This window comes from Apium graveolens, chromosome 2, assembly GCF_009905375.1.
Source record: "Apium graveolens cultivar Ventura chromosome 2, ASM990537v1, whole genome shotgun sequence".
NCBI classification, from domain to species: Eukaryota; Viridiplantae; Streptophyta; class Magnoliopsida; order Apiales; family Apiaceae; genus Apium; species Apium graveolens.
The window spans coordinates 298181435-298205806 of record NC_133648.1 but is presented as its reverse complement, the minus strand read 5'-3'; the positions used below and the strand labels follow the sequence as shown (position 1 = coordinate 298205806).

Here is a 24372-nt window from a genome sequence, read left to right as displayed (position 1 = left end):
AGTAAAACAGGCTTTATTATGAGACCTCAAGCCTTTGTGTGTTAAGGGGTTGGTGTTATGTCCCTGTTATGTTGTTGTCTTTTGGGCATGTCTTTCTCATTTATATTAACTTGCTGCTGCTGCTACCTGCTCGTATTTTCTTTAAACAATTCAGTTGCTATCAGGTGGTTTGTAAGATAAAGTGAGCGTGAATAACTCTTTAAAGTCATCCACACCTTTTCTTGTACTAGTTTCTCCTAACCTATCACATGCCACAACTACCGGGCTACTCTATCACTCCCCCGACGACACAGTTCATGTTTATTGCATATGTGATTGAAATCTCAACTACTTTTAGTTCGTCCCTTCATGTATAAGTATCGTTGATTAGCTGTTATATGCAATAAGCCAAGAATCAAGGTACAGACACAAGTAAAACAGTGTACCTGGAGAGGCTGCGTTCCCTTACCTGGAGTTTAATATTATGTATATTAATCTAGTGGTCTACTTTGCTACAAGGAGGGTCACAAATTTGAACCAAGAAACAGAATTTAATTTCGGATAGTTAACTTGCTAGGTCACAAATTAGAGCCAGCTAACACTCTTGTAAAAGATAACTTTAATGATGTGTATACCAGCCAAATGGTGAGTTATCTACTTGCCACTGAGTCACAAATTTGAACATGAAAAATATGAACTAAGTCTCACTTTCTCTTACCATATGATTATTCTGACGAGGTTACCAGCTGGGGATGAAGTTTCATCTACTACTCCCCGAGTTATTTATTTTCTTAAACCTTTACCCAAAGAAACATGGATTACAGGAAAACTGTATATCATCCACCAAATGTTTATAGGCTGCTCCATTGTGATGTCAACACCCGCAGGGTTGGCTGTATATTACCTTGAAGCTGGGGATTTACAATCTTCAACAGTATTATATAGTAACAGAATCATGGATCATAATTCAGAAACAACCTAAAAATATTCTCTCTAATTTTCACCCTTTTTTCCCTGCTAAATCAACAAGGTAATAACCAGAGTCTACAAAGATTTATCAGATATTGATATGGAAAAAATTCAATAAACCTTGCATCCGAGGGAAGGACGTGTCATCCAATTGATTACATATTACAGCTTAAAGGGGTTTAAACCACCTTGAACCTTGTTCTTATTACATAAATCTAACTACAGAAATTATGCCCCGAATAATAATAAATTCAGAATCTCAGATGCACAAGATATATGTCTGAAAATAATACTCAACACATACAAATAACTTATACATGATACATAAATCCATAGCAAGAGTTCAGCTACTTATCAGTTGCTACTACACTTGCTAAAACATAACTCAGCCAGGCGCAAAATTGATGGCATGCGAGCTCTGGAGCCTCTCTATTACATAGCCTCTTAACAACTTCCCAGTTCAGCTACCACTGCAACTATACAAGGCATCATACAACGAATGTAACAATGACAAACGTATAAAAAGCGTGTACCTGCAGATTCCATTCCGTCCATCAAAAAATTCCTCATGCAATCCTCAAAGGTGCATTGCCTTCTTCATCCACAGTCCATATAAAATCAGGCGTGTCAAATCTTCGCCCTGCAACTGTCCGGTATATATAAAGCTTCTCAATATGACAGCTTTCAGGCCTTGATTCTGGGGTTCCTCTCTCATCTATTACTTCAACATTGAGCCTAGGCAACCTCTGTCCTAGCAGCTTGCATGCTCCATAACTTACCGAGCAAGAAGACATCCAAAGGGATCGCATTGTCTCCAGCTTTGCAGCATTGGCCAACAGAGCCTTATCTCCAAATGGGGAGTCCCTAATCTCAAGCTTCCGAAGGCTTTCACACCCAGACAAGACATGATGGAGGCCCAGATCACCATCCCCAGCAAATGCTATAGAGAGCATCTCTAGCTTCTTTGCATGCTTGCCAATGTACTCAAACACTCGGTCAGTGAGAAGTCCTGAGAGGGACAGCCTTCGTAGTTCTCTACAGTTCTCTACAATGGCCCCAAAACCCGCATCAAGTGGTTCAAGGGTTAGGTAATCAGTAGCACGAGCCTCAATAATGCATAGACGGAAACGAATTAGGTTTGGACGATTCTGAGCAATAGTAACCAGTGAGGCATTAGACATCCGGCGGCAGAAGTATAAAACTGACTGGAGCTTGGGGCAGCCTTCAGAAACAGAGACGAGTCCCTGTTCTGTCAAGGACACATTTTGTTCTACACCATATGGGTCAGAGGGGAAAACTCTTAGTTCTTCTAGATTTTTACAAGTAGTAGCAAGAATATCAAGGCCACCATCCTCAATGTAATCCAACACCTAAAAAGATTGCCATTATAAGTTTAAGAACATTGCGAGAACTTCAATAAGACAGGTACCAGTAAAAGATGCCAACAAATTCAATATAATCATGTATTCGAGAAAGTGGAACATACCCATAATCGCTGCAAATTCTGACACTGGCTAATAAGCTTGCTAATATCGGGACTCTGGATAGTGGCATAGCTCAGGTTCAAAGATGTGAGACCATGGCAGACTGGATAAATAGCTGGAAGATAAGCTGGTACCACATCCCAAAATCCAGACAATCCCTTAAGTTTCTTGCAACCTGTAAATGCATCAAGTAAGCTGGACAACAACTCCGGTCTGAGCTCTGCTGAATACGCGCCTGTACCTAGCTCAGCTAGTTGAGGGGCCCCACGCAAAAGGTTAGGTAGCTTCTCAAGAGGAACAGCTCGGTTAAGCTGAAGCATTCTTAGGTTAGGGCACCGAGAAACAAGCCTCTCCAAGGCCGAGAAACTCACTTCGGAACCTAAGCAAGCTATGTTTAGTGACACCAGTGATGTGCAAGTATCAGGAAAATGGCTTAGCCAATGCCCGCTCAAGTCTTCCACTTCACTCTCACGCAAGTCCAACTCTTTCAAGTTCCTGATCCACCAACCATTGTATCATCAAGTTCAAGCAAGATTTAAAAAGAAAACGAAAAACAAAAAGGAATAACACATTTAGATTCATACCAGATATGAAAATGACTACATTTAAGTATATACTATAAATATGAGAGTATAGTGAAGGATCCCACTTCTAGTAAGTGGTAAGGGGTAGATTAAATCAGTAATCAAAGTTCCCAAAAAAAAAAACGTAGTTCAACAAGAAGCTACAAAAACTACTGTAACAAGAATCCTCAAAAGTTTAATGCAACAAAAGGACAGGATAGCATAACACATAATCAGATGTGGATGTGAGAAGTTCCCCATTTCCTGAAACAAAATTTTATCTGTCCAACAGTGACAGTGTTGGAAAAAATTCTTAAAACAGAGAACATTGCATTACATGTGGGGTACAACTAGAAAATTACCCACTTCACCAATAACAAGTCAAATTTTAACCAGGAAAGGAAATTCCACATTTAGTTTTAGTTAAGTAACATCAGGATATTCAAAGATGGAAAATTTCTTATTTGAAAACATAATTCTCGACTGTACACTACTTTTCCCTTGCTCTACCTAGTTTCCCCTTGCTCTATCTCTATTATGCGCTAAAATATTGCCAAGTTTTTATACATAACCCCTTCTAATAATATTTATATGTGCAAGCTTTCTTACTGAAGAAATAAATATCTGTTACACAGGTCCACTATCCCTTTCACTCGCTCTATTTTTACTCAAGCCTCAAATATTCCAACGTTTTACATATAAATTAAGGAATTTAGTTCCAACGTTTTACATATAAATTAAGGAATTCAGTAATACCTAATCAGGGTAAATCACATCACTAAAAATCAATGCATTTGCATTTCTTAAAATGTAATTTATGATTTACCCACTAAACCCCAAATTTAAATTTAAAGATCTAAAATTTCCCATTAACCTCGGCCCAAAATCCTCTAAACACATAAAAAACAACAAAAACAAAAAAGGCAACAACTTTATACCTGCAATTTGCCGCAACGGAAGCAAGCCCGTCAGTCGAGAACCCCTCACAAGATGACATAACCAAAACCTTAAAATTCTTAAAACTCTTGGAAATCAATTCCAAACACTCATCACTCACAACCATCCTCTTCAACCTAATCTCCTCCAACCATGGATAAGCCCTCGACATCGCAATGACCCACGGATAAACATACCCTCCCCAACCTTCCGGAACCAAATTAAAATCAGCAAAATGTGGCTTCCCTTTAATCTCCACCGACCTAATCTCCGGAAACCTCCTAATCATTATCCCGGGACTCACCGCATAACAATTCCCAATAAAAATCCTGCGACGACACCACCGTTCAATCTCGTACCACGATTTACACACCAATGACACCGCATTTCTATCCTTATCGGAATTGATGAACGAAAACACATACTCCAACACTTCTTCAGGAAATGAATACGCCATTACACACACTAAAAAAACACTAATTCACCTAACCCTAATAATCAAAGCTTGCTAAAAACACACTAATCTAACTGAATCTAACTAAACAGTAAATGTGAAATGACAGAAATACCCGTAATAATCAAAACTAGTTGAACATATACTTACAGATCTGATTCTTAACTATGTATCAGCTCAGATCGAACCTGCGAAACCCTAGTTTGAGTTGTTGAGCTCGAAAATCAATGAAGTGTAAGTATAATATATAAATTCAGATCTGGTGTAAGTATATCATCGGAGAGAGGACCTTTGGAGTTGATGAAGAGGTGGAGATGAGGTTTTTAGAGAGAGAAAGTTAGAGAGAGAGAGAGAGAGAGGAAGTTTCAGAGGAGAGAAGATAAGATTTTTGTGTTGTGTCTGAAGAGGTTAAATTGACCAGTTAAGTCTGAAGAGTGTTTGTGGGTCCTAGATTTTTAGGGTGACGATGTTGACACGTGGATTAGGTTATTGCAAGTCGTTAGATTTGTTGCGGGCGAGCTCTTATCGTTAGAATGATGTACATGCGTCTCCCAACCGCATAAAACTGGTGGAGGTGAACGGGAACGGAATTTTTACGATTTCGAGTTGGATCGTATATGTAAATATATTCAACCATAAAATTTTAGTTTACAAAAAAATTGGACATTAAATTTTTGCAATGGGGCAGAATATTGTAAATTTTTGTTTCACGAAAAATATGAATAAGTGCGGTGAAATAATTGTGAGGGGGAGGATGAAAAAATGGGTTTTACTAAAGTGTGATGATTATACCATAAGTAAAGGTGTGTAAGAGGAATCTCATGATTCTAATCTCACGGCTGGATCAGATTGTGGGGGGACCACGAGAGCTAGATTATTATAAAATGATACAACTATTAACTCACAAATCAAGGTGATGATTTAAATCACATTGTTGTTCAATCAAGTGCATGGTGTTTTATATTATTATTATTATTATTATTATTATGGTTATTGTTATTATTATTATTATTATTATTATTATTATTATTATTATTATTATTATTATTATTAGTAGTAGTAGTAGTAGTAGTTAGGGGTGTACGCGATTCTGATCGGATCGGTTTTGGGTTAAAAGTCGAACCAAACCGCGAAGAGCGGTTTTAGAAAATTGTCATCTGCAACCGCATTTGGGGTAAAAGTCGAACCAAATCGTGAAGAGCGCGTCAATTGCGGTTGCGAATTTGCGGTTATTGCGGATCGGTTTGCGGGTTCAACCACTTATTTTAAAATAATTAATAATTTGTAAAAAATAAAATTCGGAATATTAATAAATTCAAGTTTAAGTTACGTGAAAAAATTACATTCAAAAATTAAATACAAACTATACTCTGTGTGGAGAAATGATATTAAAAACATACAAAAATATGAAGGCTAGAGAAAAAAAAAGAAAAGGATAAAAAAATTACAATGTTAATTACATTTTTCATTTATTTGCTTATATATCTTAAAATGATTGTGAATTTCATGAACGAAGTCTTAATATTAAACTAAGTTAGTTAATAAATGTGTATACTTATTAATTTATACGAGATCAACTATATTTTTGGAAATATATTTTATTATAAATATATGTTGCGAGTTGCGGTTGCGGTTGCGATTTTGCGATTTTCAAGAATTTAAAACAACATCCAAACCGCTAATAAGCGGTTTTTAAAATTTAAATCAACAACTAACCCGCGTTTTGCGATTATCCGTAAAATACGGTTCGGTTACGAGCGGTTGAGCGGTTAAATGCACTTGAGCGTTTCGTTTGTACACCCCTAGTAATTGTACTTTTTACTGCTGCATAGTTATTAGTTACTATTATAGTTCACGCCTAATTTGGTGTTTAAGGTTTCCAATCACCCCATTCACTTTTGGACTTTTGCAAGGTTTTCATCATATAGCAATTTATTGATAAGGACCGTGCACATTAATGGGATTGTCAAAGTGATGTAGAGCATAGTAGTTGGTTTTAAAATAATTACTCATATCCGAATGCAAGTTAGTAAAATTTATATATAATAATACTGTATAGGGTAATAACCTCTGTATAGTAATAAAAAATTACAGTCCCAACTCGGGACCAGTTATAATTGAGAATAACTTTTACATTGTAATATTCTATATTATTACAAGTTCATCCTTTATAAATTAACCTCTATATAGGAATAAAATTGCTTAAAATGTAATATATATATATAAATTATAAAAATAATTATTATATTTTATTAAAATTAATGAAATTAAAATATTTACGTATTATTTTGTATGTATTATATTAATTAAAAAATTCAAAATTTAAATAGTTAAAATCTTAAAAAGTTCTTTTACGACAGCTTATAGGTCGTTGTGCGGGTGCGTAATCTATAAGAAAGGGGGAATCTTGAATAACAGTGTGTGTATCTGAATGGTTTGGTATTGTTTTTTTAATATTGTTTTTTTTAATTTTTTCTTGATTTATTAATTATTTATTATATTATAATTTGAATTATTAAAATTAATTTTGGAAATGTTTGGTTCCCTACAAAAGAGGTAAGAAAAATGTTGAGTGCGATTAAAGATTAAGCTGGATAATGATTTATAGAGTTTGTAGTTATATAATATACATGATTTTATATTTTTTATTAAATTATATTTGTTTAAACTTTGTTTTGGAAAGTATTAACATAATTTTTACGAAGGTGTTAACCAAATAATCAAATAAAATCATGTTTCGCTTATAAATTTATAGTATAGATAGATGTATTATATTATTGAAAAATTCAAAATTTAGATAGTTACAATATTAAACAGTCCTCGTACTACAGCCTATAAGTCGTTGCGCGGTTGTAGAGCCTATAAGAAAGTTGAAGTCTTGAATAGCAGCGGTGTATGGGGGATGATTTGGTATTTAATATTGCTTTAAAAAAATATCTTGATTTATTAATTATTTTGTTATATTATAGTTTGAATTACAAAAATTAATTTTGGATGTGTTTGGTTCTCTACAAAGAGGTAAGAAAAAAGTTGAGTGTGATTAAAAATTAAGTTGAATAGTAATTTATAGAGTTTGTAGTTAGATACATGATTTAATTTTGCTATTTAAATTATATTTGTTCAAATTTTATTTTGGAAAGTGATAATATACTTTTTAGAATGGTGTTAACCAACCAATCAAACGAAATCATGTTTCGCTTACAATAGTATGGTATAGATAGATAAATATAATAGCCCAACATGGTCATTGGTGAGCTATTTAATTCCATTTAATGGTTGAGGTAATTAATTCAATTTAAAATGTCTAAGTTACACTTATATTTGTGATGCTTCTTGCTCGTTAGGTTACATTACTAATTTACATTGTATAATAAAATAGTACTAAGTATAAAATGTTAAAAGATAAAAATGATTAAAAAATCTTAGTATCAATAAGTAATGGTATTTTTATTCCTTAATAAACAAGCACGCCTAATATGTGTATGATACCAAACATATATGGTTGAGTGGCTCACTCGTAAGCAATTTTTTAAGCATCACAAATATAAGGATAACTTAAACATTTTAAGTTAAATTAATTATCTCACCAATCAAATGAAATAAAATGTCTCACCGATGATTGACATACTTTATTGGATTCTAAATCCATTAGACATTATATCCCAGTTGAATTTACAAATTAGTTATTTTTTTAAAAAAAAAATCAACGGGAATCGAACTTGAGTGTATTAATTGATTTATTCAAACTCTATACCATCGTGCCACTAAAACATATGTGTTTATCCAGACACATAATATACATGTGTGACATGAATTGATTTAAATTTGAATTTTGATTATTGAAACTATTAATTGAAACATATGTGTCTTTGTCCAGGCACATAATATGTATGTGTTACATGAATGGGTTTAAATTGAAATTTGATTATTTAAACTATTAAATTATTTTTTTCAGGTTTTGTTTTTATATTTATAAATTTTGATGGTACAATATTGTAGTATAAATTAGTGACGTGTATCATATGTAACCCACTTATACATTTCTAAAATATTCATATTAGTAAAATAATATCAATAATTTGTCCTTATAAGGTATATATATATATATATATATATATATATATATATATATATATTAGCTTACGGCCCGATGCAGGGGTCTTAGTTAATATTTATATATTTTTATTTTTATTTTATATAATTTCGTTAAAATTTTATATAAATAATTAAATACTATATAATGATGATATAATTATAATTTTATTGTGTATAATTTCAAGTTAAGTTCAAATAGTCTAAGTAGTATATGATTGATAAGATCTTATTCATAAATAATAGTGTAAATGTTTGTTATTGGTGAGATTAGAACCTGAAAATCTGTATGTATCTTTATGAATAATCATATAAATATTTGTTGGTAAAGGGATTCGAACATGAGAACTTATATGTATCTTTATAAATAATAATATAACTATTTGTTGTTGACAGGATTCGAACCTGAGAACTTGTGGAGTGCATTTTTTTAGAATTTGGATCTAATGTCTTTGGTTATTTGTTAAAGAGGATCTGACGGTCGTGATTGCAAGGGATAACCAAAATGAGGGGTTAACCAAACTATAAATTATACCTCATTCCGGTTATTATAATATACTAGCATAAATCCCGTGCGATGCACGTGTTCACATTAATATTTTAAATTTTTATTTATCTAGTTATATTATATTTTTAAAATATTTATATAATTATATAATGATTATAAATTTATAATAAAAATAATAGAATAACATGTGGTCGTAATTTAGTAGAATAAATAGACTATTTCTAGTAGTTATAAATTTAGTAGTTCAGAAAATATATAACACTATTATTTATATCTTTTAATAATAGGATAAGTTGTATTCGTAGTTTAGTAGGATAAATATACTATATTTAGTAGTAGTTTAATAATTTAGTAGTTTATTAGATATGAATAATTAAATACTATATAATGATGATATAATTATAATTTTATTGTGTATAATTTCAAGTTAAGTTCAAATAGTCTAAGTAGTATATGATTGATAAGATCTTATTCATAAATAATAGTGTAAATGTTTGTTATTGGTGAGATTAGAACCTGAAAATTTGTATGTATCTTTATGAATAATCATATAAATATTTGTTGGTAAAGGGATTCGAACATGAGAACTTATATGTATCTTTATAAATAATAATATAACTATTTGTTGTTGATAGGATTCGAACCTGAGAACTTGTGGAGTGCATTTTTTTAGAATTTGGATCTAATATCTTTGGTTATTTGTTAAAGAGGATCTGACGGTCGTGATTGCAAGGGATAACCAAAATGAGGAGTTAACCAAATTATAAATTATACCTCATTCCGGTTATTATAATATACTAGCATAAATCCCGTGCGATGCACGTGTTCCCATTAATATTTTAAATTTGTATTTATCCAGTTATATTATATTTTTAAAATATTTATATAATTATATAATGATTATAAATTTATAATAAAAATAATAGAATAACATGTGGTCGTAATTTAGTAGAATAAATAGACTATTTCTAGTAGTTATCAATTTAGTAGTTTAGAAGATATATAACACTATTATTTATATTTTTTAATAATAGGATAAGTTGTATTCGTAGTTTAGTAGGATAAATATACTATATTTAGTAGTAGTTTAATAATTTAGTAGTTTATTAGATATATAACATTATTTATCTATTTTTGTAATAATCAAAATTAGGAAATTATCGTTGAACCAAACCATTGAACCAAATTATCTCTGTTCCGGCTATTATAGTATAGTATAGATATATGTGTGTGTGTGTGTTAGATATTAAATGCAATACAGGGGTGAATGCGTTTCTTGGATTTTTGGCCTTTTTAAACCTGTTTGAATGATAGGTGAACAAAGCACTTAAGATATTACAGAGATATTGTGTTTGTAGAATTAATCAATACGCACAGTATTTTCAAAACTCACTTAATTTGTATTAATTAAGTTGGTTTTGATACAAATTATGTGCTCTTAAGAAAATAAGAACTCAGCTTCAATCTTGAGAGAATAAAAAAAATCTAGATCTGTTTGTTACTTGTAAACTAATGACCAGTGTATGCTTTATAGACTAGCAGTACTGTTAGTGTTTGTGCCCTAGAGACAACACTATGATGTTTTAGTTTAAAACATTATGATTATTAATGTTTATGTTCTATCGATTATTCTATTTATAATTTATTAATTCTTAATTTACCGCGATATAAATGTTAGATTAATAAATGTCCTTGGAATATGATATGCAATTCTATATCTCTAAGTACGTGACTTAGAAATGAGATTATGAGAATAGTATCGATATTCCTAGAGGTCCCTAGTCGAGTATTATTATTAAGGGACAATAATAATGCATTAAGACTGGTGTGTTTGTTGACTGATGATCACATCTCATTGATCATATGTATAGTGATACTAAAGTCAAAAACATAGGCAGATGTATATGTACATGGTGTTGGACAGACCTAATGTGAGATTCTACATGTCTCTTGTGTCATAAGTAATTCTCACAGTGATAATGATGTAATGGTCCTTAGACCTGAAGTCATTATATTTCTATACGTGAATTAATATACATTGATTCCATTAAAAGTTATCCTTGACCGGGTAATGATAAAAGTGGACATTGAGTATATTATGAATCGTATGAGAAATATGAATGATCTAGATGAGATTTAACCCTCCTATTTTAGGAGTGATATTATTGGCCTCTTGTGTGAGCTAGACTATGAAATGCGTGGCCACGCTCAAATGTTGATTTGATATGATAGTCTACTCATTGATCAAGGAAACTTGGATTAAACTATGATGAGGATGACACATTACATGCCTCTAGTTTAATCTATAATATTTGGTTAAAGGGATTATATTACATTGTACATTATTCACAAAAGGTTTAATCGATCACCGATTCAATTATTATTACTTGGGTAGCAATGATGTATTACTAGATGCCGCTCATTGTTTACGATTTTAAATTAGATTTGAAATTTGTTGCCAACGTAATAATAACCTATAGGATCACACACTAAGAATGCTTGAAGGATTATTTAATTTAAATTGGATTTAAATTATATTGAAATAATTCGAATTATTTATAATATTAATTAAGTATGACTTAATTAATTAGATAAATATTGATATTCGAATTTACTAATATTAATTATGAAATTTATTTGTTAAATAATTAAGTGAGACTTAATTATAATACAAATAGAATTTTCAAATTAATAATAACTCCTAATTAGTTAAGAGTTATAATTCGTTTTTCTACTCTCTATATAATATCTCTTGTGTGGCTAATTTTTGGATAAAAATGACTTTTACTAAAACCCTAGCCACCAAGAGAGAAGATGGAGAGAGCAAGAAGAAACGTGTTTGTGCTAGTACACATCCAATCCTTGAGTTCAAGCATTCGTGTGGATACCGATAGAGCGTAGATCGCGAGAACGGGATGCGTGATGATTGAACAAGCTTTGGATCTCCATTAGTCAACCAATTGGTAAAGCTTCTTAAGGTAAACAATCTGATCTACGAATTAAATATATGTTTTCGCATGGATCCTGCGGCGGGTTTCGAAAATTCTGTTTTTTTACGGTTTTAATTACTATTTCCGTTGCGTTTATGTGCTCAAAAACCTTCAACGAGTTTATAAAACTTGCACTAAAATGTACTAAACTATTTTCTAAAGCAACCTTTTTCTATTTCAAATTCTAGCTTAGCAAATCTGTGTAGAATCTTGCAGGTTTGTGACCACTCTTTGTCCAGTTAATCTTGGCCCTTGATCTTGTATTTTTCCAGCTATTTTGTAGACTTTTCAATCTAGTGAATAGATCATTTGTTGACTGATAATCTTGAACCTTGAACTTGTCTGTATTCTGTATTTGAGAAGTATGTTGAAATCTCCAGTTTGTTCTATAGAGAAGTGACATTTTGATAAGTATAATGACTTATCAAGATCTTTGAGTTCTCTATAGGTATATTTGACTTGTTGAGGTCTCTAGATCCTTGCATATGAAATGACTTGTCGATATGTATGAGATTTCTACATGTAGAAATGACCTGTCGATATCTCTGAGATCTTTATATACACATTTTGACTTATCGATATCTCTGAAATCTCTATATGAGAAATTGACTTGTCGATATCTTTAATTATTCACATCTTCATTTGACTTGTCGATATCTCTGAGTTCTCTCACGCAGAAATGACTTGTCGATATCTCCAGTTCTCTACATCTTCATTTGACTTGTCGAAATCTCTGAGACTTCTCTATAAGCCATTTTGGAATTCTCGATAAGTCATTCTGTACTTCTCGAATGACTTCTCGATATAACTTGATTTGTGACTTGTCGATATCTTGACTTAGAACATTTTTCATAGAACAACTTTATTCAACTCCAAGCTTTTACATCTCTTCTCTGAGGCATAATCATGATTTGATCTTCTTTCAGAGTTTATTTCTTAGATTCAATCTGTTCACAGAAAAATCCCCCAGTCTAATCTTCTAACCATTTTACAGACTCAAAAAATACAATACTGAATAAAAAATTAATTATCAAACAACTTAATCTTAGGGTTGTCAATGTGACTTTGTCTTATTATTGTACATGCATGTCTTGCACAACAATCTCCCCCAATTTGTGAGAAGATTGCTCATCACAAATTCATGCTTGATAACAAGACTAACCACAAGCTAAAATCAATTACATAAAAAATTGACAGATTGAGAAACACAAACTTTTATACATGCATTGAGTAATCACATCAATACAAATATTACAAATACTAGGTGATTTTTTCATAACCTGGTTCTTTCCTAATGTGGTCCTTGAAATTTACTAGCAATTGGAGTTTTTCAATTATTTTTGTCCCTTTTAAGGCTTTTACTAGTTTTAGCCATTCATCCAATGAGTAATTGTTGAGGTAACTAACTCTGAACCTTAAAAATCTGCCAACTTGAATGTTTAGAAAATGTCCATCTTTTGAGATTCTACTCAGCCCTTTTTCCTTGAGTTCATTTGACCTTTGTTCAAACATTTCTATCTCCTTGGCATACTGTCTTTCCTTTTCCTCCCTCTTAGCCTTTATTCTTGCATGTCTTTCTTTCCTTTCTCTCAGCCTCTTAGACATCACATCCTTCCACATCCTTGTACTTGTATCCTTGTCCTTCATCAAACTGATCATCCTTTTTAATTATGAGGTTGAAAAAGTTTCCATTACTTCCCTGCTAAGCAAAATAAAGGAGCCATCCAAATAGTAGATTCTGACTTTTGCCAAAGAGACAACCCCAACTTTGACAATTTCTTCAAATAGTTTTTGGAAATAGTCATCATCTGTTATGTCCATGTTTAGAGGCATAAAGTCATCTTGATTAAAGCAGTTCCAGATGACACCAGCATCAGCTTGCATTTTCTTTGGTTTTCTCCCAACAGTCATGAAGTGAGTTTTGGTTGGAGGCTTGAATGAAGGTAGGTTTGAGATTTTCTTTATAGTGACATGGCTGGATGTGATTGGTAATTTGAGTAAGGAGTTTGCAATTTGTTTGTACAAGAATTTTGGCTTTTGAGGTTGGATTGGTTGAGAGTTTGTTTGGCTAGGTTTGGAGGTTTGAGTAGATTAGATTTTTAAAACTTTTATTTCCTGGACAGTTTTCTTCTTTGTATCCCCTTCTCCATCTCTTCTCTTTTTCTTCCTATCATCCTTCTTATCTTCCCTACTTTTTCTCTTCTCATACACCTTGTTGTTTTGTTGTTTTAGAATATTGACTTGGATTTGAGCCAGAAGATTTGTGCTCGTCCTTCTTCTGCTCATCATCATTCAAATCATCTTTAGTGTTAATTTGGGCTCTAGGCAACATGTCGTCATCATTTCTCAAGTATCTCCCCAATATCTTGATCACTTCTTCATCTTCTACAGTCTTGATCCTCTTTGTTTTCAAGTCAGTTTCTAGTGTCATTATCAGCCTCAAGTTCCCAATGACACAATGATTTGGAATCATTAAATATATGCACTTTTTGGTTGATGAACATATTTAGGTCATTCCCTTGCTAGGTTAGAGATATGCTTCTGGAAAAGCATCTACTTGAGCCTTCTTAAGTTCATTTAGCAAGAGAGTTTCATCTGGAATCACCCTGTTGACCTTGTTGATTAGGATGTCTAGCTCATATGCTCTTTTAGATATGAGATAATTGAGAGACACCTGCATACATCTATCCACACCGGAGTCATTAATATTTACGACAATCCTCCTTTCTTCAAAGTTATCCCTTGTCACCATTATCACCCTTATAAAGTTGATATTTTTGTCCAAAGCCTTTTTATAGGTGAAGAAGTTATTGTTAAAGAAACTCTGAGAGCCCTGAGCAATTCATCAATTTTTTTCCAAACAAGGCCCCTCAGCTGCTTTCTGTAGTCTTTCTGCCCCAACATCAACTTGACTTTTCTGAACTGTGGCTTGGCTGGATGATTTTAGCAGTCTAGCTTCTATCTCCCCCTTAGTCTTTGTAGCAGGCAATAGTAGAGGGCTAGGAATTTCAGGCTTAACTGCTTCTGAAAATGCAGGAAGAGGAATGTTCAAAGCTCCCATAATAGCTCCCAAAGAAATATAATTTTGCATTTATAGGTGTTTGTGGGAGTCTACTAGGGACTTGATATCTTGTTGTTGACTCTGCACCAAAGCTTTCAGTTGGGAAACCTGAGTTGTCAAAGAGTCATTTGAAGATTGTAGAGAGGATATTTGAGCTTGCAAGTTTTGGATTTATAGGTTTGTGGATGTAGACAGGGGTTGTTGTGAGCTTGATACTGCCAAAGGACCAACAGAATTCTGCACAATATTTTTGACCTCCTCTATGACCAAGGCTGAAGGTTCAAACCTAGCTTTGTAAAGTTGATCCAGTTTAACCTTTGAGTCATTGTTTTGAGTAATTTGCTTCTAGTTCACTTCATGTAAAGCTATAAAATATTCCCTTAGCTTAGACACATTTTCTTCAACAGGAGTGAGAGAGAGAGAGAGCTTGAATCCTATCAGAGAATTTGTTGAACTTGGTCTTGATGTCTTGAAATGTTGGCATCAGCTCATTAATCATGTCATTCACCAACTTCTTCACTTCAGCTTAATGCTTGACCAGAGTACTTTCCATAGCTCTTCCAATATGATGAAAGGCCTTCAATTGTGCTTTGTACACCTCTATCAAAACATCATAAACCTCTTGGGGATTGAGGACCTTAGTATTTCTTTCCAAGATGGTTACATATTCTTCCCTAAATTTTGTTAAGGCCTCTTCCATTGTGGTAGTAAAATTCTTTGAGAGCCATGCATCCATATTATCATCTGCTTCATCTGCAATTTTTTCCTGCTACTCTTCAACGTCCTCCCTGTATGAAAGCAGTATGTCTTGATAGTCTTGGTTTGACATATCTGTTGTAAGGAGTTGTTGGGTAATATTGGTTAGGCCTGCAAGATACTCAACCAAAAGATCATTTATAGTTGTTGGTTGGGCTTGAACATCTTGCAGACATTGAGATATGAGGTGAGAAGGTTGTGGTGTAGTGTTTGAGGTAGATGATATGTCTGTTTGGTTTGAGGTGGAGGGGTTGAAAGTGGTAGTAACCCTGTGATATGAGTCATAATTGGAATCACAGTTGTAGTTATGGTTGTGATAGTTTGTTGTTCACCACTAGTGGGAACCTCTATTTGAATTGGATGGGAGTTGACTAGGTTAATATCATGTACCATAACCTCAAATCCTTGTTCTTTTTGCAAAGAACTGGCACTTAAATATGCTACATTTGCCTCCTCAATAGCTGGATCATTGGAAATTTTACTCCCAACTTTAATTGACAAAGTAATTTCAGCCAGGGTTTTGAGGGGAGTTGTCCCTACTTGAGGAACCTCCAATTGAATTGGAGAGGATTTAGATAGCTCCCCCTCAGAAGTACTACCCTCAAACCTATCAATCTATGAAGATTATTTGGCACATTAAGGTGCTTGAGTAACATCCACAAGGTCTTCAGTCAAAACTGATGAAACCCCTGTGGTTTTGATGGTGTCATCAAGGTCTACCCCAACTAGTAGCCTCTCACCATCTAAATATGGTTCTTGCATGGGGATCACGGTTTCTTGAACCGTGTCACTTGATTTTGGCAACACTTGAGAGATGGATTCAAGTGTTTCATTATATGAAGAAGAAATTTGAGATATGAGAGTTGTGATGTTAGCATTGAGTGTTGGCAGCTCCCCCTAAATGGATGATGGAGATTCAGTTGATGTGCTCTCAGTGTTAATGCCAACCATATTTCTAATTTCACCAACTTGAGAGTGCTCAAGTTGGGGTGCAGGCTCTGTACAGATTGTACTAGGGATAGTGCATTGTTCAATAGAGACACCTTGTCGAGAAGGTGCCCTTAGAGTCTGTTTAGTTCCTTCTTTTATAACTGCATCCTTTTGGGATGATATAGAGGTAGCTTCATGAGTGGTCACCTCAATTTTTCTTGTCTTCTTTGGCTTCTTGACCAGGTGAGACTCTAGTTGTGTTTGATCCTCACCACTCTCACTTATGACATTTAAAGGTGTCTGCTTTCTCTTCTTTTTACTCACTCCAGCCTGTTGAGAGGATGAAGTGGTTGGTTTCCTAGCTTCTAGTGGTAATGAAGAAAGGGTCTCAGTTGTCGAAGGCCCCTGTTGGTTTTCCTGTGTTTGTACTTCCACAGGTGCAGGAGCCATAACTGTATTAGAGACTACACTTGACCTCATGTCAGGCATAGTGTAGGGGTAGGTCCTTAATCTCTCTAACATGAAGCTAGTGAGATTTAGTGCTACCTTCACCATATTCTTTGTAGTAAGTAACCCAAATAAAATTTTGGACACTTGCTTACAATTTCCTATTTTGTTTCTATCAATACCTCAAGCATATATATGTTTGTAACTTTATGACTTAAAATTGACATAATAAATCTAGAATAGAAAATTTCCTTACCTCTAGTCTCCAAGGGCATTGTGAGCCTGGTACTGAGTTCATCCAGGATCAATAGCCCCAAATTTATGTGCCTATCATGAGCCATGGAGAACATCAGTTTCCGGATAATACTGGATATATTGTCATACCCAGTCTTCGTGCAGGTGAAAGCTCTCACAATTTCATCAAAGAGAAAAGACCATTCCCTCCTGAGATTCTTCTTGTTCAAGTTGGACAGATTGATCTTCTCATTGTAATTTATGAGATCCATAAACTTAGCTAACTCCTGTTGATTTGGTACTTTCACCATGCTAGTTGTAGGAATGCCTAGTGCATTGTTGACATCCATAGCATCAAATTCCACTTGTCTGCCTTAAATTAAGCAGTTCACTACTATGAACACAGCTTGGTCCTTATGCACTATAATATTGACCACAAAGAGTTCTAGAAATCATTGATTACATCCAAATACAGGATTGGATTGGCAGTAAGAACACCTGCAAAATATGACTCCGAATGAAACTTCACAAAATATTTGAAGCTATCAGGAGCCTGGTTAGCATCTGTGAAAGCCAAGTAGTTGGTGCCCTCCTTTAGGATGAAACCTCTAATATTGTTCGCAGCCATTGTGATTATATGAATTTGAGTGGGTAAGAATTTTGAAAGAGAAAGAGCTCGAAATGAGAGAGAACGGTTAAGGTTTGCAAAAACAAGGTCAATTGAGATCTCGAAAGCGTAAAGAAGGGTTATGTTGAGATGTCTAGGTATTTATAGAAAAAGGTAAGTGACTTGTCGAGAAGTAGGAATAAATTGTTGGGATTTGCTTATCGAGAAGTCATGTGAATGAATAGATACATATCGATATGTCACTTTCCCGACTCTTATCGAAAACTTGATAGTGACTTATCGAGATATCAAATAAATACCCAGTTTGTCCTGAATGGACTAAATTTTTCCAATTTTTATTTGAATAAGTCAAAATAGAATAGAATGATTTTATATCAAAAGAATTTTACTAAAATAATTTATTGAATTAAATTATTTCAGTTTTAAGTTATTGAGAAGTCTAAGATTTATACTTGTAGAGAACTCTATGAATAAACATATGTAGAGATCTCTACAAGACTTATCGAGAAGTCATAATGTGCCTTCTCGAGAAATCCTTCGAGAAGTCAGGAAAAAGACTTACCGCGAACTTTATCGAGAAGTCTCAAAATGACTTGTTGAGAAGTCATTTAGACTTATTGAGAACTCAGTTCTCTATATACTTTTATTCTTTTCAGATTTGTCTTATATTAATTTCACATATTTAAAATGTAAATTAACAGTTAGACAATTTTTCTTAGAATTTAAAAAATTCCAAGTCGAATTTTAAATTTAGAAAAATAAATATACATAGAATTTTGAAATATTTATAAATTATATTTTAGTTAATTACCAATTTAAATCAAATTAATTTTGATTTATCAGAAATTAATCTGCTGCAACATATAAGTTGAGATCTTGCCTTTGGGATGAAGAATTTAACATTCCAATTTCACTAACAAGTCTGGTGAAAGTTGTTTCATCCAAAGGTTTAGTGAAAATGTCAGCTAATTATTTTTCTGTTAGAAAAAATGAGCTAAATAGTACCATTTGCATCATGTTCTCTAATAAAATGGTACCTTACATCACTGTCCTTAGTTCTAAAGTTATTATTTGGATTAGCAACAATAGATATGGCACTATGTCACACATGATTGAAATTTTGTGTAACACTAGGTCGTAGTCCATTAGTTGATTTCTAATCCAAAGCACTCGAGCACAACAACTTCCTGCGGCTATATATTCAGCTTCAACTGTGGAAGTTGACACAAATTGTTGTTTCTTACTATACCAAGATACAAGTCTTTGTCCAAGAAATTGATAGCTTTCACTAGTACTTTTTCCGTCAACCCTGCATCCAGCAAAATTTGCATCTGTGTATGCAACAGCTTCAAATCCAGTTCCCTTTGGATACCACAATCCCAAGTTTGGTGTTCCCTTTAAGTGTCTGAAAATCTAAAACAATCAAATGTGTTTTTTTAGGATTTGTTTGAAATCTAGCACACATGCATGTTGCAAATATGATATCTGGTCTACTAGCAGTTAAGTACAACAAAGATCCAATCATTCCTCTATAACCTGAAATATCATACAATTTTTCCTTTCTTACCTTCATCCAACTTTGTAGTTGTAGACATAGTTGTCGGTGTAGGTGAACAATTAACCATTCCAAATTTCTTCAATAAGTCTTTAACATACTTGATTTGGCTGATGAAGGTTCTATCACTTCTTTGGCTGACTTGAAGTCCGAGAAAGTAACTTAATTCTCCCATCATGCTCGTCTCATATTCACTCCACTTGAGTATTGAAAATCTTTGTCATAATTTTTCATTTGTAGAACCAAATATGATATCATCCACATAGATTTAAACTATGATCATATCACCACCATGCTGCTTGTTGAATAAAGTCTTGTCAATTATTCCTATAGTGAATCCATGTTTAAGCAGAAATTCTGACAGTGTGTCATACCAAGCTCTAGGTGCTTGCTTTAATCCATATAGAGCCTTTAGCAGTTGATAAACAAAATCTAGAAAATATGGATCTTTAAAGCCAGGTGGTTGTTGCACATATACTACAAGAAAAATTCCAATAGATATCACACATTAGATATCGGTTGACGGTGCCACTGATGTTAAAAGAGTTAATGACATCACCCCGTGTTTTTGTGATGTCTTTGTTATTTGAAGACATCGGTTATTATTAAACCGATGTCTAAACTTCACCAAAAAAATATTTCACGCCAACCTTTATTTTTCCCCCTTAGGCAAAATCCCGTTCATTTTTTGTTCCAAAATTCCCCCCTCCCAAAATTTCCCCCCTAACCAATTTTTTGTTCCCCCCATTCCTCACTTTAGACAATTAAAAACTGAAAACTAAAAGATAAAAACTAAAAACTACCATAATCTCTCTCTGCTCATTCTCTCTCGAACCCCTCTATCTCTCTCTCGAACCTCTCTCTATCCGCTCACAATCTCTCTGAAATCTGCTCACAATCTCTCTCTCTCTCTCTCTCTCCGCTCACAATCTCTCTGAACTCCTCTCACATATCTCTAATCTCTCTAATCTGGTCACAATCTCTCCGCTCATAATCTCTCTGTTAAGCTTCTCTCTGTTAAGCTCTATACTCCGGTAAGTATTCTATGTACTCGAATCGAACTGGTCTTCTCTGCATGAAGACCAGTTTTATAAATTGAGAGTTTTTAAATTTGAAACCCTAATTTTGTAAATTTGTTTTTTTTTTAAATTTGAAACCCTAATTTTTTTATTAATTCAATATCTTTTGAAGTTCCTAATATTTTTTAATTTGTTGTATACATGACCTAATTTGAGAAAAAGATTTAAAGCTTCAGGTAATTTGGGTGTTTTTGTCTGTACTTTTGTTTTTTTTTGTAAATTAGGTTTTCATTTGTTTGTACTTTTGTGATTTTTGACTTGTTTTTGCAGGATAATAGGGCTGTTTGATTTTCCGATTGTCGGTGAGTTTCCTTTTCTAACTCTATTTAATTTTGTTTGATTTTTTTTTTTTGTAAATTGTTGTAGTTTGAGATTTTAAAGTTAATACGGAACATGGAAAGTCATTGTACTAATCTTGTTTTTCATGTGGATTGTTTTAGACATTTCTTGCTTAAATTAAGTCATTTTGTGTTCTTGATTGATCATCTCTTCAGGTACGCTTATAATTCTCTATGAATGTGCTAAATTTCAGTTCTTTACTATAGATTTTTGCATAAATAATAGTTTGTATGAGAATGTAAACAATTTTGATAATGTATGTTTAAACATTTGATTTGTTTTGTTAGTTTTGATAATGTTTTTTGTCTATGTGCTCTGTAGCTAGTTCTTCTTTACTGCAGTAATTTATCAGCAAAGATAAATTACTATGTGCTCTGTAGTTGGTTCTTCTTTACGCATCTCTGTGTGCTCTGTAGTTGCTTATACCTTAAAGTTTTGATAACTTTAAGGTGCATGTAAAATATTTATAAGATAGATGGCGAGGTCGATATAGTAAGCTTTTACTACACTTTCCTATGCACATCACAATTCAAGTGTGTTCACAAAATTTTACTAATTTCATATCTTTAAATCCTAAAAAAACACCCTTTTAAATTTTACCAGTCTTTTTGAGCTACATTTCGTGATATTTGTAAATTTGCATCTGTGATCCGACTTTATTATACTTTGATAGGATGTAGTTATTTTTATAGTGATTATGCATTATGTATTGAATGACTAGTTAATTTTATAGTACTAGTACTATAATCAAATGTATAATATGAATTACGTAATGCATTACAAATCAATTCATATTATAGTCAAATGTATAATATGCATTGTGTACAGTATGATTATGTATAATATGAATTCTCAATTTTCTTATGTCGTGTATAGTATGCCCTATGTGTGGTTGTCATACTTAAAATCAAAGACTTATAAGATAAATATAAGTCATCATACATAAAACTTAATCACTATAATTATACTGAATTTTTTAGTGATATACCAGGTGGTTTTAAATTGATAAGTCTTGGATAACAGCCGATAGAGATTCTCTACAATATGAAATTGGTGTTGAGAACTTCTTGATATTTGCCGAGGAAAATGCTAAAAACCCCAAGAAAATTCCTTGTCCTTGTGCACGCTGCTCTAACTTCAAAAAAAATTCTGTGAATATAATCAGAGGTCATCTGTATGAATCAGGTTTTAGTTTAGGATATTCTGAATGGATTTGGCATGGTGAAAAACATGTTAATAGTACTAGGTCATCCGTTGGTAGTACTTGTCCTCCCTCGAAGCCCATACCAATTTCAGAAATATTTAACGTGTGTGAAGCAGCCTATAATAGGGAAGATTACGATAAAGAGTTAGATAACTTTAAGAGGTTTGTTGCTGATGCGGAACAACCTCTGTTTGAGGGAAGTGAGTGTACTAAAGTAGAGACAGTCTTAAAATTACATAATTAGAAGGCTAGGTTTGGAGTAAATGATAAAGCTTTTACTGATCTACTTCAATCAATTGGATCAATTCTTCCTAAAGATAATCTGCTTCCGTCTAATATGCATGAAGCCAAGAAAACCTTGACTGATTTAGGACTAGAGTATATTAAATTCCACACTTGTCCAAATGATTGTGTATTATACAGGGGTCCAGTTCTTGAGTCTTCTTCTGAGTGTCCCAAATGTCATCTCTCTCGCTGGAAAGTTGGGAAAGATGGTCAAGTTAGGGTTAATGTGCCCGCTAAGGTTATGTGGAATTTTCCGATAATCCCCAGATTTAAACGAATGTTTAAATCTTCGTCTACTGCTGAATTAATGAGTTGGCATGCAACTAATCGATCAAAAGATGGAAAGATGCGTCACCCCTTTGATTCTCCTTCTTGGAGAAATGTAGATTATAGGTGGCCTGAGTTTGGTAATGAGGAAAGAAATATACGTTTAGGATTAGCGACCGATGGTATAAGTCCACACAACACTGGATTAAATAATCGGTACAGCTGCTGGCCAGTTATTTTAGTGACTTATAATCTTCCTCCGTGGTTATGCATGAAGAGGAAGTTTATGATGTTAATAACATTAATTTTTGGCCCATAAGAGCCTGGTAATGACATTGACGTATATCTCCAGCCATTGGTCGATGATTTAAAAAAATTATGGGAGGAAGGTGAACCAAACGTGTACGATGCCCATACCAAATCCTTTTTCGCTTTATGGGCAATCTTGATGCGGACAATAAATGACTTTCTGGGATATGAAAATTTGTCAAGGTGCATTAATAAGGGTTATAAGGCTTGTCCAGTATGCGGTGATCAGACTGTGGTTAAATATCTAAGTTATAGTAGAAAAATGAGCTACCAAGGACATCTTCGGTATTTAGATCTTTATCATACGTATAGGTGGCAAAGGGTAGCTTTCAATGGAGAACAATAATTTGGTTGTGCACCTGAACCACTTAGCGGAGAGGAAGTGTTGGGGGCAACAACAGAAACTTAGGTTCAGTTTTGGGAAGGGGGGAAGTCAAAAAAGGTGGTGTCTCCATAGAAAAAACAATCATTTTTTTAGTTAGAATATTAGAAGTTTCACCATGTTCGACATTGTTTAGATGTCATGCACTTCGAAAAGAACATGTATGATAACTTAATTGGGACACTTCTGCACATGAAATTCAAGAGTAAAGACAGCCTTACCTCGCGTCTTGATTTGGTTGACATGGGACTAGGGGTCGATTTAGCTCCAGAAGTAGGTGAGAAAAGAACATACTTATCTCCTGCCCCTTATACTCTCTCCAAGAAAGAAAAACAAACAATGTTGTCATCATTGTACGACATGAAACTTCATACGGACATGCTTCAAATATCAGAAATTGTGTATCAATGATTGATATGAAGTTGTATGGTTTAAAGTCCCATGACTGCCATATTATTCTCCAACAATTACTACCCGTTTGAATTTGTCCCGTTCTTCTAAAAAATGTTAGGGTTAGTATCATAAGATTGTGTTTTTTCTTCAACTCTCTATTCAACAAAGTTGTAGATGTGTCAAAGTTGAGTAAATTACAATCAGATGTGATTTTGACCTTGTGTGAGTTAGAGAAGATATTACCTCCGTCATTTTTCGATGTTATGATACATCTTATGGTCCACTTAGTAAGGGAACTGCGATTATGTGGACCGGTTTTTTATAAATGGATGTTTCCATTTGAATGATTCAATAAAATATTGAAGAGTTATGTAAGAAACCGATTCTATCCGGAAGGTTCTATAGATGAAGGTTACCTCAAAGAAGAGTCAATAGATTTTGCAGTGAGTTCTTTAGCGGGAGTAGTAGAACAGCTGGTCTTCCGAAAGATGAAGAAAACATTTCTGGTCCAATCAGTGGTGTGACTAT

The 24372-nt window shown here is 33.5% G+C and overlaps 1 protein-coding gene across 2 annotated transcripts; it reads right to left on the bottom strand.

Annotated features, from left to right (window-relative positions):
- Positions 1-1074: 1074 nt before the first annotated feature.
- On the bottom strand, positions 1075-4785 carry LOC141708636 (protein TRANSPORT INHIBITOR RESPONSE 1-like). 2 transcript variants are annotated; one of them, XM_074512366.1, is made up of 4 exons: positions 3934-4785; positions 2435-2927; positions 1482-2318; positions 1075-1424 (listed from the first exon to the last, which is right to left on the bottom strand). In XM_074512366.1, the coding sequence occupies exons 1-3, from the start codon at positions 4386-4388 to the stop codon at positions 1515-1517; spliced, it is 1752 nt and encodes a 583-aa protein (XP_074368467.1). In that variant the 5' UTR covers positions 4389-4785; the 3' UTR covers positions 1075-1424; positions 1482-1514. The 2 variants fall into 2 exon arrangements, with proteins under 2 accessions (XP_074368467.1, XP_074368466.1); XM_074512365.1 differs by having other exon boundaries at positions 1075-2318.
- Between the last annotated feature and the right edge of the window lie 19587 nt (positions 4786-24372).